General features: G+C 29.8%; 1 protein-coding gene across 4 annotated transcripts in view; it reads left to right on the top strand.

Moving 5' to 3' along the window:
• Window positions 1–19,384, top strand: part of LOC145936913 (uncharacterized) — a 111,775-nt gene extending 92,391 nt beyond the window's left edge. For 3 of the 4 annotated variants that reach the window (XM_083039587.1, XM_083039594.1, XM_083039577.1), the window contains 4 exons: window positions 1,540–1,632; window positions 2,819–3,123; window positions 4,552–4,825; window positions 16,812–19,384. In XM_083039587.1, coding sequence (XP_082895713.1) covers window positions 1,540–1,632; window positions 2,819–3,123; window positions 4,552–4,825; window positions 16,812–17,016 — 877 coding nt within the window. In that variant the 3' untranslated portion in view covers window positions 17,017–19,384. The remainder of the gene's footprint in view (window positions 1–1,539; window positions 1,633–2,818; window positions 3,124–4,551; window positions 4,826–16,811) is intronic. The other variant, XM_083039569.1, reaches the window with a different exon arrangement.
• Window positions 19,385–20,226: the final 842 nt, after the last annotated feature.

The following is a 20,226-nucleotide window of genomic DNA, read 5'->3' as shown; positions in this document are numbered from 1 at the left end:
CCCGCTCGTCTCGAAAGAAATTCTCAAGAGAAACTCGGGGACCAATAAAAGCCCCAGCTTTCGCATTGTCCCTTCGCTGCACTTCCCCGGCGAATAATTTTGATTTTTCTTTATCATACGATGTATTCCGCACGACTGCACGTTGCACAATTTGAAATTTATCATTCCAGGATGATAAAATATTTGACTGACTGAGAAGATATGTAAATATATATAGATATAATATTACAAGATAAAGAAGCTATCCCAAATAGCAAACTGATGTCATTTGACGTTAAAATGACGTACGCTTGCTACCTGGGACACAGAAGAAGTTTTTATTTTTCTAGATAATATTTATTTATCACGGAACAGTTTTTTTTTCATTAATTTAAATGTGCAATCCTGTATATTTTTGATAATGTCCTTATTTAGCTATCAATGTATATGAGATAATTATCAAATATAGCCAGCGATTGATAACGAGCATGGATTTATAATAATTGGATATTAGGATACTGATACAAATATATATATACACTTGTTTATGTGTTGTACAATTATATTAATTTATCTACTAAATGAATAATTACAATGTGTAGAATCTACAAGTTATTAATAGAAACGAGATATAATTAAACGTAATAAATAAATAAATAAATCCTTTTACAATATTTAAAGAAGTATTAAGAGAAGAAGAAAGATCTCTTTTGTTAATTTTAATAAAGAGTTTTTTATTTAAAAACAAAGTTATTTTGTTAATGTAAAATTAAATAATTTTGCAGTTTATTTTGTATAATATTTAAGAGATGACAATCTAGTAAATACAATTATATGTGTATACATACATACATACATACATACATACACACACACACACACACACACACACACACACACACACACACACACACACACACACATACACACATACACACATACACACATACACACATACACACATACACACATACACACATACACACATACACACATACACACATACACACATACACACATACACACATACACACATACACACATACATACATACATACATACATACATACATACATACATACATACATATACACATATATCTATAGTATGCATACATATATATAATTGACATGATTATTGAATTATGCAATATACGAGGGCAAGTCACCAAGTCACGCGACAGATATCGATCGATTGATGCCGCAATTCGCTGTAATCTTCCGTAATATAGCAATTTCGGATAATCCCTGCAATATTACGCACGCGAGCTCTCTTTTGAGCACGTTCGTATATCTCTTCGTCGATTACATAAGATGTTTCAAAGCAAAAAACTATTTTGTATGGATTTTCTAAACTCTCTCAGAGCCATAATTAACGTGGTAACAAGAATTTTAATTAGGACTTGTTTTTTTTTATATTTTTTAAAATAATTTCTTATCCTGTTAAATCGTAGGGAACTTATAGATTCTAAACTCTCATCAAACTCTGTCTTTTTTTTTAAATATGACGATAACCATAAGTATATATAAGTATATATAGATGAGTCATTATCATGCACAGATTTCCGCGAGAGCAACAGACTTTGCCGAATCATTTCTACTTCACGGACTTTGAAAGACATACAGCTGAAATCGCCTCCTTCCATCTAGACAGGTATTGTTACATTACTTCTTTTTTCTTTGCACAAATACATATGTTGAGATCAAAATTTTATCTGATTTTATACCAGAAAAAGAGAGAGAATAAGAATGTAAAATCAATTGTTTTAGAAAAAGAACAATAAAAAATCTCAATTGCCTATAAAACATTAAAAATATAGATAAAATATATATAGAAAAAAAATTCAAAGATATAATTCACAATATACTGTAAATTAATTGTATTAAATTGAATCCAATAAATATTATAAAAATTTATTTTCTCTCTCTCTCTCTCTCTCTCTCTCTCTCTCTCTCTCTCTCTCTCTCTCTCTCTCTCTCTCTCTCTCTCTCTCTCTCTCTCTCCACATACATATTTTAAAAGAATTTCAGTTGAGTCAATTTGTCAAGACAAATCTATAGTTTTGGCTATCTAGAGAATAATATTTAGAAAAATTAATTTTCTTCGTGATCTAAAAGATTGAAGGAATTTTGCATTTTGCGGAATGGACCTTTTTTGGTTTTAAAAGCTTTTAAAAGCGAAGCTTTTAAACTAATATTAATATTTAAAATTTAAAATTAATATTAAAATTTTTTTTAATATCTTAAAAATCAAATAATATTTAATCAGTAACATTAGTTTACAAAAAAATTTTTTTTTCATTATTTTAAACCAGACAAATTGTTTCTTATCAATTTTTAGATGCTGTTACAAGTTAATTTTCATTAGCACGTCAAGTTTTCGAAATAATTGAGGTTTAATATGCCAAAAAATGGCTTTTTTGCGATATTTAAATTTTTCTTGTAAAAAGGGTCAACGTTACTTTGAAATTCTGATCAGAATTTTATAAGGGATAAACAATACATTCATGATATTTGATCAGACTTTTCAGATAACGTTAACCTTTTTTATAAAAAAAAATCTCAAATATCGAAAATAAGCCATTTTTTTACACATTAAACCTCAATTATTTTGGAAATCTGACATGCTAGTTAAATTTAGTTTGCGGCATCCAAAAATCTATAAGAAACACTTTGTCTGGTTTAAAATAATTTTTGCTTGTAAAGTGTAATATTCATCTAGTGTAATATTCATTATTTAAAATCAAAAGTTTAATATTTAATTTTATAATCTAATTTAATTTTGTAATTTTTTCAACGCAAAAAAAGAAAGATCTCATGGGTTTTTTTTTTATTTACAGGCTTTTGGGGTTCCACAGAGCGATGCCGGTAAGCGGCCGAACTCTGAATGTCACTACAGAAATTTATCAGATTGCGGACGGCGAGCTGCTCAAGACGTTCTTTGTAAGTCCAGCCGGCAATCTGTGCTTCCATGGCAAATGCAGTTACTATTGTGACACCGCACACGCGGTTTGCGGTAGTCCCGACACCCTGGAGGGCAGCTTCGCCGCCTTTCTGCCCGACAAAGCCTTCGCGGCCAGGAAAGCTTGGCGACACCCTTGGCGTAGGAGTTATCACAAGCGGAAGAAGGCCCAATGGGAAGACGGTGAGAGACGCCGAGCATTTCATTTCTTGAAGAATTCTGTTCTAAGAGATTCTAAGGATTACAAAAGAAAACATAAGATGTCTTTTTTTTAGCTGTATTATCTTATATTCAAAGTAAATGACTCACTTTTTCATTGCACCTTACTCAACTTTATTTATTACTATTTATTTGCTTCAACATCCTTTTTCTATTTTTTGTGTGTGTTATTATCATATTCTTATTGATAATAATCTTTTACCTTTTGATTTTACCTTTTACAAACCTTTTACAATCCAAGTAACAAATTGACGTCATTTTGACGTCTAGTGACGTCATTCGACGTCAAAATGACGTATATGCTTGCTACCTGGGAAATTTTCTCATCAACTGATTCCTTTTATTATTTTATACATAAAAGTATTGAAATAAGATCATCGAAAAATGAATATTTTTTGAAAACATAAATAACCTTCAAATGACCTTGAAAAGCGCCCTTTAGAAAACAAATCAGTAGCGCCGTCTTCTGTCCCCCTTCAAATCAAAGTCTCATTTAGTTCGAAAAGTTTCCTTCTGAAACTTACAAGTTTTGAGATATTTGAGTGGATAAATTAAAATGAGCCACTATCTGTATACATATACAAATATGTATACAGGGTGTCCTATTTTAAAAGTGACAATTAAATATTGAAATGACGGGGTTTTAGAAAAAAATGTATCAGACAAAAGTTGTAGGGTTTCGAGAAAGACATAATATCGTGACTTAGAATTGCTTTTGGGTGATGTTTTTAAAGTTCAATTTAGTTTCTTTAATTAGAATCATCCTGGTTTTTTCTATATGTATAAATCGATTTCTCGCAATATTCATAAAAAGTTATAAAGATAGAATGTTCAATACTTTTATGTACAAAATAATAAGAGAGATTGACTGCGGTGTAAAGAAAACATATAGTTGTTTGTAAGAAAAAAGTATGTAATTTGCAACTAGCAGCTACATTTTTTTTTTTTAAACAACTGTGTTTTCCCTATACTAATTGATTTCTCTCATTATTTTGTCCATAAAAGTATTGAAATAAGATCATTGGAGAAGAGATATTTTACGAGATAGTTTATGTAAAATTATGTTAAACTAAAGTATAAAATCTCGTAAGCTATTCACTTTTTGGCCATCTTACCCTTATTTTGCATAATGAATATTGCGAGAAATTAATTTATATAAAAAAAAATATTATATGACTGCACTTAAAAAATTTAAGATAATATTGTCCAAGATCAAAGTGTTAAGATCAGTAAATAGATATTTTAAAACTACAAATTTTTATCTGAAACATTTTTTTTTAATGCATTGTTTTATGACTTATTCAACTGTTTTCGGATTTTTGAACCACCCTATGTATGTCTTCGTTGCATCGAATTTATTAATAAATAAACTTTTTTTTTGCAAACTTACAGATTCCGATTATTGCTCGCTGGTAAAAGAAATCTCACCATACGACGAGGGTCGAAGATTGCTCGATCTGATGGACATGGCGGTCTTCGACTTTTTAACGGGCAATATGGATCGCCATCATTACGAGACTTTTAGGATTTTTGGAAACGATAGCTTCACGTTGCATCTGGACCACGGAAGAGGTTTTGGAAAACCCTTTCACGACGAGACATCTATTTTAGCACCTCTCTTACAATGCTGCATGATTAGGCAGACTACTTTAAGTACTCTACTTCGGTGAGTCACATTTTTATTAATATTGTAAAATACTTGCATGCTGTGTAATGTGTAATATAATAATAGTGCACAACAATTCGTGCGATTAATTATTCTAATTTTATATCTTTTTAATGTCAAATCTTTCCATAAATTGTTAAAAATTATTATCATACAACTATAGCTACGCTAAATATGAAATACATGTATACATATATGTATTATGTATAGATATAAAAATATATGATATAATAATAATAATAATAATATAAAATTATAATATTATAATATTATATTATTATATTATAATGTTATAATATTATAATATAATAATATAATATATTATAATTTATATATAATATATTTTATACTAATATACATATATATTTTATATTAGTATAAAAATTGTAGCGTTATTATTGTAAAATAATGCGTCCATAATTCTTTTTAATCTTTTTCACAAGAGTATCAAATGTTCCATGTTCCATTAATCATTAAAAAGCGATTATCGAATTTATCGTTACGAAATGTGGTGTAGCAATCACTCCGATAACATACAATTTAATCTTCGAAGTGTCAAATGAATGTGTGTGTTTTGATGGCGAGGGGGGGAGGGGGGGGGGGAGTATTTCATGATTAGAGTAACTAGATGGATCCGATAACGCGGAAGCGAACGCGATTTGATTAGAAGCGTTTTAATCTGATATCCAGAGTGTTAATCTCGCGCTTGACATTATTTATCGATTTTCCATTTTCGATACTTTGCGTGCGTCCGTGAAAATTCGGTCGGCTGAGCAACGAATTTATCGCGCGGCCCCGTAAAAACGCGGCGAATCGGCGAATCAAAGCGAAGATTCACGAGCGTGCCCCGACAATTCTGGATAAAACGCAGATTGGCCTTATCGCCAAGTTTTTGCCGTTTTCTTGTTTTTTTTTTTTTTTTTTCCGATAGGATCGAATTTATAGCGTCGAATCTACTCTGTCGACGACTATTCTGAATTGGAAATTCGGCCGATCGACAGACACCGTCTATCACGCGCGAAAAATTCGACGACTCGAAATAATTGCTCTTATATTTCTATATCATATATGTATGAAATTTCAACTTTCTTCGAGAGGAGGAGGCGTGGAGAATACAAAATTTCTTTAAAAATATATACAGGGTGTCCCTAAAGTCCTGCAACAGTCAAATATCTCGAAAACAAAGGCTTTTTGAAAAAAGTGTTTCAAATAAAAGTTAAAGGACTTTAGATGGCGCATTAAATAATAATGTTAGTGTGACTATAAATAGCATTGTTAGAACCATGTAAAACTTACTTTGAAATTTCTAAATGGAAATCTCTATTTTTGATTACATTTTCAAAACATATATAATAAAGTTTCTTTCCATTAAATATTTTTCGAGTCATGAGGCTTGAAAGATATAGTATTTTTTTTACATAAAATACAGAATATCTTGTAAAACATTCAGTTTTCAATAATCTCACCTTAATACTTTTATGCATAAAATAATTAGGTTGTAAAGAAAATACATAGTTATTCTTGAGAAAATGTATACAATTTGCAACATATTTTTTCTTATAAATTATATGCGTTTTCTTTATACCAATTAATTGGTCTCATTATTCTGTGCATAAAAGTATTAAGATAAGATTATCGAAAACTGAATGTTTTACAAGATCTTTTGTATTTTATATGAAAATACTATATCTTTCAAACCTCACAACTCGAAAAATACTTAACAAAAAAATACTTTATTATATGTTTTGAAAAGCTTTTAAGACAAGCTACATGAAATGATGTAATCAAAAATAGGGGTTTACATTTAAAAATTTTTAAGTGAATTTTACGTGGCCTTAACAATGCTATTTATAATCACACTAATATTACTACTTAATGCGCAATTTAAAGCCCTACATTTTTTATTTGAAACATTTTTCTCAAAAAACCTTTGTTTTCGAGATATTTAATTGTTGCAGAACTTTTGGGACACCCTGTATATTATTGCGCTATATATGGAAGACTGTTTTTAATGGTATATATATTAAGTTCTTTAATTCTTACACGCACACATATAAGTAAATCATATATGTAACATTGTATAAATCATAGAAAACTATCGATTCCTTTTTAAACTCAGCATTTCTACTAAGATTGTTTGAGAAATTTATACGATTTTTTGTGTATAATTTTGTCAAAGAGATAGTGCACTAAATTTGGACATTTAAAATATTGTTTGACAAACTTCTATTGTATTAATAATCTTATAAACTTATATTAATAAACTTATATTATTATATTAATTATATTAAGTCATTAGCTAACTGTTATTTTTTAACAGGAAGGAAGATTGATTTTTTCATACTTCTCACATTCAAAATGCTTATTAATGGGTTGCCTTATTTTTTAGTTATTATACATATAATATGAATGCATGAAACTATATTTTTATCTCTTGCGTTTTATCTACGTTATACTAAAAATTACTGTTATTTTTTCTAACAATAATTATTTAATAACAGAAAGAGAGAGAGAAAGAAAGAGAGAGAGAGCTTTTAAAAAATCCTAAAAATTATATCATATGAGATAAGATTAATAGAACAAAAATATTTTACAAATTGGTCTTTAAATAGTTGCTGCTAACAATAAGGATTAAACTATACATGTACTTATTTAAACATCTTAAATGTCCAAGTAGTAGTCGAGAAATAGAAACACATACACATATACACAAACACATAACAGAATTAAAAAAGCCCACACGTCTATTAAGCGCGTTATTGCAGGATAATTGCTTCCTGCTATACTTGTATCGTGTCGCATGAACTGCTGATTGTGACTTCTTCTCTATTAGTTCTTTTTTTTTCTACATTTTGTGCCCGGCGACCGATCGCTCGATCAACCAACGTAATTACGGTAACAATAAAGCGAAATTACTTGCTTGCTTCGCGCTGGCTATCAATTAAAGGGTAGTAAATTTTCAGAACGGTAAAAATAATTGAAGAAGAAAAAAACGCTTTCTTTAAATCAATAATAGGTTATTTCTAAATTGGCAAATCGCGCTAGTATATAGCGACGACTGAAAATAATTTTCTAATTATTAATTAAACATACATTCTTCAAGAAAACAATATTGAGAGTTGGAAGGTTTTTCGGGATTGATAATAGCCTGGAGATGCTTTTCAGAGTGAACGTGGGTTTTTAGATCAACAACCAGGCGGTTGGAAGCTTTCAGAACGATAATGGAAGCCTCCTGGAAGGGTTGGTTGGGACTGCCAATGAATAAAGTATCGGCTTGAGCAGACACTCGACTTGGGCTCTCTATTTATACGAGGTGACACACACACACACACACACATATGCGCGCGCATACATATACGCACACAACGTGGCGCGTCACGTTGGATAAAAGTAGACTCTCTCTCAAAGTACTTTGCTTTGCCACCGGTTGGCTACTCACCGGGGAGTCCTCGGGAGAGGACTTTCTTTCAGGATTAAGGAGGAAGGATGAGCCTCGAGATCGAATAACCTTTTCATCCCGAGACTTTTGTTTATCCGGTTGCTCTCATTGTCAATGCGAGAGTTTACACATGTATAAAAAAAATTTAACTTACATATTTTACAAAATTATTCTACAAGATTATAAAAAGTGTCGTTCTTCGCGTATTTTAATAACAGACGTTTCTCTGGTCGATTTAAATCGATTTATCTTTGGCAAAAATGTCAAATATATATATATATATGTATATACAGGGTGTCCCAGAATTAGTAGTACATCTGTTAATGGCAGATTCCTGGGATCATTTGGAGACGATTTTTCCTCAGCGAAAATGTCGAGAGAGGCCATCATTTTTTGCTTTTGCCATCATGTATCTTTGTAACTAAATAAGTCTTAAGGCTCCTGGGTGCTCACCGCGGCCATATTGGAATCGTGACGTCAGAGACGAGAAATAACACGTTGAGATTTCTTAGATGCTATTTCTAAATAAAAACATATTTGCATAAAATAACACTTAAGATCTCTTTAATACATTTCTAAAAAACCCCGAAAACTATCCTTCTCCCTTTATAATCAATTAACAGCTGTAAAATGATCGAGATATCAGACTTTGACATGCGGAATGACTGCGCATGTGCAAAGACCAGACGGACTGGGCCTCATAATATTACATTTTACAGCTGTTGATTGATTATAAAGGGAAAAGGATAGTTTTCAGGGTTTTTTAAGAGTGTGCTAAAGCCATCTGAAGTGCTGTTTCATCGAAATATTTTTTTATTTCGAAATGGCATCTAAGAAATTTTAGCGTGTGTTTTCTCGCCTCTGACGTCACGATTCCGACATGGTCGACAAGGTACCAGGAGCCTTAAATTAAAATTCTGTTAAAGTAAACTCTACTTGAAATTAATTGAAGAATATGGTTTTGTTAATATTTTATTTTCACAAGGCTTTTGTTAGTTTGCGGAAAACCCTTTATTTACAATCGCTTATAATTCGAAAATTATTGGTGCCTCGACATTTTTACTGAGAAAAAATCGTCCCCAAATGATTCCAGGAATCTGCTATTAACAGATCATCCGCTAATTCTGGAACACCCTGTATATATACATATAACTACATACAATAATAACAATTAATAATTTTTTAAATCATAGGTGAGCATAGAATTATTTGAAAATCGATTAAAAAAAGTTTTTTTTAAATTAAATTTTACAAACTTGATAGTTATATTAAACTTTACAAATAGTAAAATTCAATAACTTAGATTGTTTTTTATTAATTAGGTAATTATTTTTTCAAATGCACAAATATATTAAATTTTTAATACATATTTTTATATTTTTAATATTATAATATATGTATATAATATATGTATATTTTATATAGTGTGTGCATATAATTTTCAGTAAATATATATGCAAAAACATAAATATTTTGGACAAACAGATATATTTCTCGTCCAATTGCAAGATTTAGTTTATTACAACTTTAATTTGAAACTTATTATTTATGAAAATATGAAAATATATGGCATTAAAAATTGAAAAATAAGGATAAATGATAATCTTGTTTTTCTTGAGAAAAAATAGATTTCAAATCACAATTTTAAATATCCAAAAAATTTTCTATCATTAAAAAATAATGTACGAAAAATGCAATACTCTGATATTAAAAAGAAACAGACAGACAGACAGATAGATAAATAGATAGATATAGATAGATAGATGGATAGATAGATAGATAGATAGATAGAGAGATAAAGAGATAGAATGATAGATAAAGAGAGAGAGAGAGAGAGAGAGAGAGAGAGAGTGCTGATTATTTTCGATATTATCTCGCTTCAAATAAAATGACAGTCCTTCAAAAGAAACTTTGATCATTTATAAACATGCATACTTTGCTCGAAACGATTTTAGACAATCATTCATCTGTAAAAAGATTCTATAAATAGATTCAAATATCATCACCACTTAAACAGCTATTGTTTTTTGCATGTATACATTTATATATTTATTGAAACATTTATTGATGCATATATGTATAATTTATTGAAGATTATACGTATTATTATGTGAAATACATAAAGCGTGTATTTAAAGAAATAATCATTTAATTAATATAAAAATGTAAATTATTAAAAGTCAATCAATTTGAAATATTTTTCCGAAAATAAGAAAAATATGTATGTGTGTGTTTTTAAACAAAATCAGATAAAATATATATCTTTGTATACCTAGATATGGGGCAAATTTCATGTATTTAAATTGAATAATCTTAAATATAGTAAGAGTAGTTAAATAGTAAATAGTTTGTAAGATAAGATATATGTATAGGATGTCCTATTTTAACTTTCACATTGAGACTTTTCGAAAACCATACATATTCATTTTTCGATAATCTAATCTTAATAATTTTCTGCATAAAATAATGAGATAAATCAATGGTGGAAAAAAATTATAGTTATTTCAGAAAAAGTATACAGTTACACATTACAAACTGAAAATTTCTTTTAATCACAGGAGTATGTTTTCCTTACACCGATTGATTTATCTCATTATTCTATGCAGAAAATTATTAAAGTAAGATTATCGAGAAATGAGTGTATTACGAGATATTTTATATTTTTTGTCACAATGTGTCAGAATAAAGCATAAAATATCTCATAAACCATATACAGGGTGGCCCCGAACGTTCCAGCCAGACTTTGAGATCTTATAGGAAATTTAATTCTGAACAAAAAATTTCCTATAAACATGGGTCGAAAAATGCTTCCTTAAGAAGTTATCGCTCAAAAACCTCTGATAAAGGAAGAGCAAAAGGTGAAAAGAAAATGAAATAAAAAGAAAATGAAACTTAAAAGGAAGAGCAAAAGGTGAAAAGAAAAGAAAATTTAATAAATTTCTTGAAAAAAACGATAAAAATAGAAAATAAAAATTTTTTTCTTTTATGAAAATAAAATTAATTTTTTTAAACTAAAATAGCACGTAATAGTAGAAAATGAATAAAGACGTGAAAAAACTAACTGTTCTCAAAATGTCCCCCCCTAGCTTTAATACACTTTCGGCATCGAGTAATGACCGATCTAGTCGCTTTACGGATTTCCTCCCGATTCAACCTCAATCGATCAAAAGTCGTATTTATTTGTTGGATCAGATGTTCACGAGACTCGATTGGCGTTGAGTAAACTTCATTTTTCACTCTTCCCCACAAGTAAAAATCTAAATGGAAAAATGTGTAAAATAATCACGATTTCAGAGGTTTTTGAGCGATAACTTCGTAAGAAAGCATTTTTCGACCCATGTTTATAGGAAATTTTTTGTTCAGAATTAAATTTCCTATAAGATCTCAAAGTGGGCCACCCTGTATATATATATATACACACACACACACACATATATATACATATATATTCTATCTGATTTATACATGCAAAAACATTATATAGGAGAAAGTATTATATGGGGCAAAACCGGGTACTTTTTTAAATTTCCTACAAAAAATCAGATGACAAAAGAAATCTACTGACCGTTAGTAGTGTTAATAAGTGAACCTTAAACTGCGAGAAAATAAGGCTAGAGTTGCTGAAAAAAAATATTTGCTTACCAAAGACAACAAGATTTTTCGAAGTAATCAAAATACCCGGTTTTGCCCTACCGGTAGGGTAAAACCGGGTACTCATTTAAAAGCGTGTAAATTACCGTGCAATAACGAAATCTTGATTTATTTAAATCATAATACAATACAAAAATGCACAGAGAGAATTTTCTCTTAGAATTTATCCTAAAAATCATGGTAATCATGGGACAATATGGTATGAAAAGAATTTTATGAGAATTTTTCTGATTAATATTTATCACAATAAAAAATAATAATATCTATCACAATAAAATATAAAATATGTTTGATTAATTGTACTAAAAGTATAGTTTCACTAAAAGTATGGTAAAATTAAACAAACATATCTTTAAAATTCTTTCCATACCATATTGTCTCACGATTACCATGATTTTCAGGGTAAATTCTAAGAGAAAATTCCCTCTGTGTGTATTCTATAAACAAAAATCACAAAAAAGCAAATATCTTGCTCTACATAGCTGCAGAACTCGTGGACCCACTCTTGGCATGTAATGCACTGTAACCAGCCTTCGATTGATGTTAAGTACAAATTATTGCAAAAGATGCAGGCCACATCTTTTTTTTTCTTCTAAAGATAAACTGTCTTCTTGTTTTTTTTATTATTTAATTTTTTAATCCTATATTTTTTGTACCCGGTTTTGCCCCACACGTAGATACCCGGTTTTGCCCCAACACGAGGAAAATAATAAACACGGCTGTATATTCCAACGTAAAAGAAACGATGGCAACTAATACGATCTATATTTTCTGATATGTACAGAATTCAGTTCTGCATTTATCAAAATAGATGCTTTTGTGTCAAAATAGAAAAAATCCTCGACGACTTGATATCGTTGCTCCGATATCGATCTTTTTTGTTTCGAAAACTTTAAACTTCTCTCAAAAAAGAAGTATCGTGTATACGTGGACACGGTTCATCTCAGAATAATAATGGCGTCAATTTACAACTAATAACACGAATTGGTCACAAACGACAATACTTATCACGAAGAAATAGGTACCCGATTTGTGACCCGCCTACCCGGTTTTACCTTACTTTCCCCTATATACATATATATACATATATATACACACATATATATATATATATAAAATTATATATATAATATATACCGGGTGTCCCATTTTAAAGGACCCACTCAAATATCTCAGAAACACTGCGTTAAATCAAAAAATGTTTCCTACAAAAGTTGTAGGGTTTCGAGGGGGACATAACATAGTAATATTCATATGACCTTGGGCGGCGTCTCCAAGGTCAAGTGAAGGTGAGAATAAATTTTTTAAATGGAAACCCATATTTTTTATTATAATATCTTTTTGTACTAATTAATTTGAACAACTTTTATCTGAAGAATTTTTTTATTTTCTTCAAAATTCATTCTCACCTTCACTTAAGATTAACCTTCACTAACCTTGGAGACGCCGCCCAAGGTCAAATGAATATTACTATGTTATGTCCCCCTCGAAACCCTACAACTTTTGTAGGAAACATTTTTCGATTTAACGCAGTGTTTCTGACAATGAGATATTTGAGTGGGTCCTTTAAAATGGGACATCTGGTATATAATATATATATAATATATAATATATATATATAAATAATAATATTATATATATATAATAATATTATATATATATATAATATTATATATATTATAAATATTATATATATATAATATATATAATTTATTAATTATGTTAAATTATATAAAATTATGTAAATTATGTAAAAAAAAAATAAATTAAAAAATAAATAAAAATAAAAAACATACATATATATATAAGAATAGGATCAGATAAAATAATATATTTTTGTGCTTCATCAAATCAATTGAATGCTATATTATATGAAAAGACTTGTAAACTTACCGTTATCCAAATATCTCTCTCGATTCAATAGCAATCATCTACTACAATCATTAATACAGCAATCTCTCGATGATCCTCGATAGTCTCATGACATTGCAATGTTTGATTACCATTTACAATTCATGCAAAACATACAGAATATATTATATAATGCGGATACGTGTGCGCAAATACATTTCCTTAAAGAAACGTTATTATCGAGGTATTGATTGTCGATTGCAATTAAATTGACAATTAAAAAAATACAAAATACATAAATAAGTGGGATTGCATAAATTAATTAGCATACTAATACTATTTATTTCACATTTCCGACACGCATTATTTCCAACGCGCTCTCGCATCCGATACTCTCATCCGAAAATTCGAAATGTCAATACTATAATATAATGGCAAATGCGAGCGACGACTTTATAAATACAGTAAACACGCGTGAATTAATCACTCTCATCGCTATTGATCTCAGTGCTTTGCTTGCAGAGTTTTATTACTATTCTGAGTTTCACTCATAATGTTCATTGAAGATTAAATGATTCGAAGCAGTTTATCACGCAGCGACAATTATTAGTTATTAATTAACTACAAAAAACTACGAATATTATTTACATAGATTAATTAATATCCAAAGGTTAACTGCTGATTAAGGTAGTCAAAATGTGACCTCATCTTTAAAAAAAAGCATATATGTGTATATACTAACAACTAAATTTTCTATAACGTCCCTCCACCACCTTTCCTTCCCTCATCTCCTCTCCAATAACGCAAAAAATCACTAAGAAGAGTGTCAAATTTGAGTCGATTTCTGTCCATCAGAAGTAACTTTAGTAGACAATAAATTTACATTATATTAGGTTATCTCTAATATACAAAAATCATAATTATATCACTGCTAGCCCGTGGGAACATTTTAAAAATCGCCCTGTTATATAGTCCAATAATAATTCGCTGATATGCGTTCTCTATGACTTATTTCTCATTCGATATTACAAAAATTGTTACAAATATAATTCAATATTCTTCTTTTAGAGGTTTCCATTTGAATTTATAAGATAATATGAATGTTAATTGCATATATAAGTCAGAAAGGTGAAGACTCCGCGTTGTTACCTCGTGTATTTATAAATTGCAAATACTTTATTCTCGATTATGTCTGGGAATAGGAATAAATTACAATTGAATATGTCAGTAAATATATTTTAGGAACACTATTGAATCAATGGAATAATATTATTATAATTGAGATCGTAATGATTGAATCTGAGAAATAGAGGTATAAGAATCCCATTTAAAGACTCAAAATCCTTTCTACTTTCGATTATAATTGGAGAAACAATTAATTATCATTGACTAAATCTGTAAATATTTCAGTTTCTGAAATCCAAAAACATTAAAATTCATCATAAAATAAAATTCAGAAATTTAGAAATTTCTTTAAATTCCACATGGTTTCGCGCTGAAAGCACGAGATGATGGACCTCGTTTCGCGTGAAAAGTCGCAAACCCATGTTGAATTTCGCAAATATAGACCTCGTTTCGCACTGAAAGCACGGGATGATGGGGGCCCATACAGCACACAAGTTTGCAGCAACATTGCAATATTGTATATCGCATTGCAATGTTGCAGAAATATTGTATAGGCATAAATTTGCAATATAGTTTAAACAATGTTGCAGTAACATTTCAAAGTATGTATATATTCATAATATATATATGTGTACATTTTTCGCTTAACAAAACTCTACGTGCCGTTAGTGTCGGTCTTCAAATGCAGTCTCAAGACACCGACAGTAACAGCACGTAAGTTTGTTAAGCAAAAAATGTACATAAATTCACGCGAAAAATATTATTAGGTACAGAACATTCAGTCCGATCATGTATTGACACATTTCCAATAATCCAATAGTAATATTGCATATATATTTTATTGCATTATTGCTGCAATCTCTTATATAACAATATTTCTAAAAGCGGACATTTTCCCATTGCTGCAATCTTGCATCAATTCTGCAGCAACATTTCACAATGTTTATGCAATGTTGTAATATTGCAATGAAATGTTGCCACAATGTTGTTGCAATCTTGTGCTGTATGGCGGTGGACCTCACTTCGCGTGAAAAGTTGCAAACCCACGTGGAAATTTTGCAAATATAGACCTCATTTCGCGCTGAAAGCACGGGGTGATGGGGGTGGACCTCACTTCGCATGAAAAGTTGCAAATCCATATGTATGTACATGATATCAGAAAAATTACGTTTTATTTAGTAAACTTTTTTGTTAATAACTTTTTAATGAGCAATGAGCGCCGGCTAAAATCTTTTGCATGTTACTCAGGACAGTGACCTTGACAAGGTCATGTCAAGGTCACAACCCTATCTCGTTGCTCCGTTCAACATAACATTTACCCATATTTTTTCTTAAAAACAATTATGCGTTTTCTTTACACCAGTTGATTGGTCTCATTATTCTGTGCATAAAAGTATTACCGAAAACTGAATGTTTTACAAGATATTTTATATTTTGTTAAAACACTATAGCTTACAAGACTCATAACTCGAAAAATACTTAACGGAGAAAACTTTATTATAGTGTTTTAAAAAGCTCTTAAAATAATAAGCTACATAAATAATCAAAAATAGGGGTTTCCACGCATTTAAAAATTTCGAAGTGAATTTTACGGTTTTACGTGGCCTTAACAATGCTATTTATCACTAATATTACTATTTAATGCGCCATTTAAAGCCCTACAACTTTTATTTGAAACATTTTTCTCAAAAAGCCTTTGTTTTCGAGATGTTTAACTGTTGCAGGACTTTTTAGGCACCCTGTAAAATGTATTATATATGTGTGTGTATACACACACAAAAAACACAGACACACACATATATAATTTAATAGTAAATCTGGTTGGCACAATCAGATTTATGTGTGAACCTACCATACTGTTTTTTCCGTGTACATACATACATAAAACTTTGTCGGTACAATTTTTAATTTTGATTGCAGCTTTCACAACAGTTCTACGCGGCTCAGCACCGCTATGCGACAAAGCATGGCGAAAGATCCCGTGGCTCCTGTTTTATGGGAACCCCATCTAACCGCCTTGGACCGACGGATAGGCATCATCCTGCAAGCTGTCCGCGGTTGCATCGCGCGTGAAACCTCTTCGCAACAGGTTATTCGCAGTGACGAAATCGACACGAGATTATAGTCTTTGATTATCGCGATTGAATAATTAATTGCGATGTAAAAACGTGTAAAGAAATCTCTTTTTGTAAAAGCTTTGATTGAATTTCGAGAAGAGGATTTAATTCAATTTTTGCTTTTGTATTTGATATCTCGAATATTTTTTCTCGGTAAATATGCATCAAAGCTCACCGATTTAATCACCACTTGCAATTAGATATGTTGTAGGTGGCAGTGTTTTGAGTAATTCTCTGGAAGAATGACAATTAAATCGGTGTGACTTTTTATGAAGAGATTTACCTTTTCCTCTATCAATTTATAGATAGAATTTAAATTAAACCGTTTCTAGAAATTAAATTAAATCGATTGAACCAAATCAATCAGACAAATAAGTTGTACAAATCAGGTTTCATCAAAGTTTATTTTTAATTTATCAATATAAGATTTGCATTTTTAAATTATTTTTTATTTATTTTTTTTTTTCTTCCGATTGAATCGGTGAAAATTATACCAAACATTTTAATTTATTCAATCATCAAAAATTATACAATATTAAATTATATGTTAAAAATTATATTCTATACTTTTTCTGGAATTAAAATTAATTCAATTTTATTTTAATTTAATTCAGAGGTTATTACATTTGCTACTGTCTGTATTTACTAATTCTCAAAAAAATTGTATCGTTTTTTCAAAGATTTTAGCGTTGTTATATATTAATATTTTAATATATTAACTGTTATAGAATCGGAAATACGATTAATTAATGTTGGTTGTTTATACATACAATATGTTTTTTTGCCTCAGATAAAATTATGATGGCGCACAAAAAAATTAATAATATTTATTAGAAATTTTTAGTTTTGTTAGACATAGCATTAATATCTGTTAATTACTAATTACTTAACCGTTAATGTTTTAACAAAATGTTGCTCAATAATGTACCAAAAATAATAAAAATATAAACATTGTGTCTATAACCGATTAAACAAATATTAAACAAATATATTCTTTACATCTTATATATTCTTTATAAAGAGAATTATAAATAATTATTTTATTGCAGTTAAATTAATATTTTTAAATTATGATCTTTGTAGCTTTTATTACATATGATTAGAAACAAAAAATACATAATTTTATATAATAGAAAAAAATTATTTACAATTATTTAAGAAAAAATTTAAAAGAAAAAACTAATATGCATTAAAAAAGGATATTTAAAAACAAATAAAAATTCTTGATATCTGTCGTCTTTAAATTTTATCTTAAGTAATTGAATAATTGTTCTCAGAATAGTTGTTCTTATATTTATTCTTTTAATTACTTTTAACAAGAGGAAATAATAATAATTTTATGTACTTTAAATAAGTTGAATTGTTGTTAATTATCTTTTGAAAAGAAAAGAGAATATTCAAACATATCATAAAAATCTTGCTAAGATTATTAGTTTCATTTTGATAAGAAAATTTTTAATGTACAAAGAGGCTATTATACATACTGTGTGTGTTGTATATGTCTAAGTATGTGTATACATGCATAATACTTATAAATATACAATTTACTCATATATGCGATATATATGTATATATTCATATTTTGATTGCAATTTAGCGATAATCAAAAAAGGTTTTGTCAGCGCATGCAATAAATGTAAGTGTAAATAACTTTAAATGGCAATGTTAGAAAATTAATCTATATATATTATCGGCCAAAATTCCATTTTTAAAACAAAGATTTTATTACTTATATATTTTTTATATATTATAAAAAAATAATATATAAAATAAAAATAATTAATTGATAGACATTAATAATTTATACATAAATAATGATCTAATAATAATAACTTCAATGATTTGATTACTTTTGTATTAATTAAAAACTTTTAAAAAGTAAAAATAATTGTGATTATATATATATATCTATATATATATATATGTATATATATATATATATATATATATATGTTTGTATGTATGTTTGTATACATGTATGTGTAGAGGGAGAGAAAGAGAGAAAGAAAGAGAGAGAGAAATAATTATGTATAAAAATGATTAATAACTATTAGTTACTAATTATTATCAACGCAATTATCAATAATTGTTAATTATTATAATAATTATAAAAAATTGTTGAAAATTATTAAGTTATTTATATTATAATTTATATGACTTGCGTAATAAGTTAACAATAAGTATAACATTTTTGTAAATAAAACAAATTAATTGAGAGCGTGGATGGAAGGGGAGTGTAAATGTTTATATCATCCGCATGAGCGAAATGTATATAAATGCATAAGAGAGCTTTTGTAAATCACTTTCCATGTTTTACTTTCCCTGCATACGCACTTGTACGCGAAAATAAATGCATTAAAATGAAAAATAACACTAAGACTAGGCATTATTTTGAATTAATTATTTAATTAATATTCCCTTTTCTATTCCTCAAACAATGGAAATATGCGCGCGCACATACACATATGCCACTAATATGACACATATACAAGGTTTTCCATTTTAAATGAGCCAGGCAAATATCTAAAGGCTAAAGCTTCGAGTATCGCGACGCGGGCATGTGCTCGACGCGCGATCAAGGAACGACATTATGCATAAAAACGAAACACGAATCATACCACGTTCCGCGTGATCTCCAAAACAACAGAATCCTTCCGAATTCCATCGCGCGGCACGAAACGGGCACTCTTACAGCGACGCTCGAAGCGTGAGATTCACCTGACCACGGAAAGTAGTCGTGGATTTTCATAGTTGTTCGCGTCGTTCGAGGCTAATGTTTCTTTCGGTCTCGCGAAGGAAGTGACCGGTACATTTTATATCTCGAGCGACTCCGTCGTGATCGCTGCGGCAAACGGAATTCTCGTCGATACTTAACGTTTCGTCGAGCACGTGACTCTCGCGACGCGACACCGACTTCGTGCAAGAACTGCACGCGACACGATCGCTCAATCCAGTTGTGTAAGTCTACGAAACCGACAAGAGGACGATCTACGCTACAACGAGCGATCCCGATATTACCAAAAATAAACGATTATTTTTTCTCAAAAGTGACACGCCCGTGCTCATTTTCTTCCGTCACCGATCCTTTCAGCGGATCTTCGGATCCGCGCAACCCACCGTTCTCGCGCTCAACGCTGAGTGGATCCCGGCATCTCTATCTCGCCCGTGCGTGACGATCTCGTCGAGATTGAAACCCTGTCGGGCGCGAACAGATATAC

The sequence above is a fragment of the Prenolepis imparis genome, unplaced genomic scaffold (assembly GCF_030444845.1).
Source record: "Prenolepis imparis isolate NDT839.2.m4 unplaced genomic scaffold, iyPreImpa1.0 SCAF_1, whole genome shotgun sequence".
Lineage (NCBI taxonomy): Eukaryota > Metazoa > Arthropoda > Insecta > Hymenoptera > Formicidae > Prenolepis > Prenolepis imparis.
The sequence above is the reverse complement of the archived record's forward strand: the minus strand, read 5'-3'. Positions and strand labels throughout refer to the sequence as shown.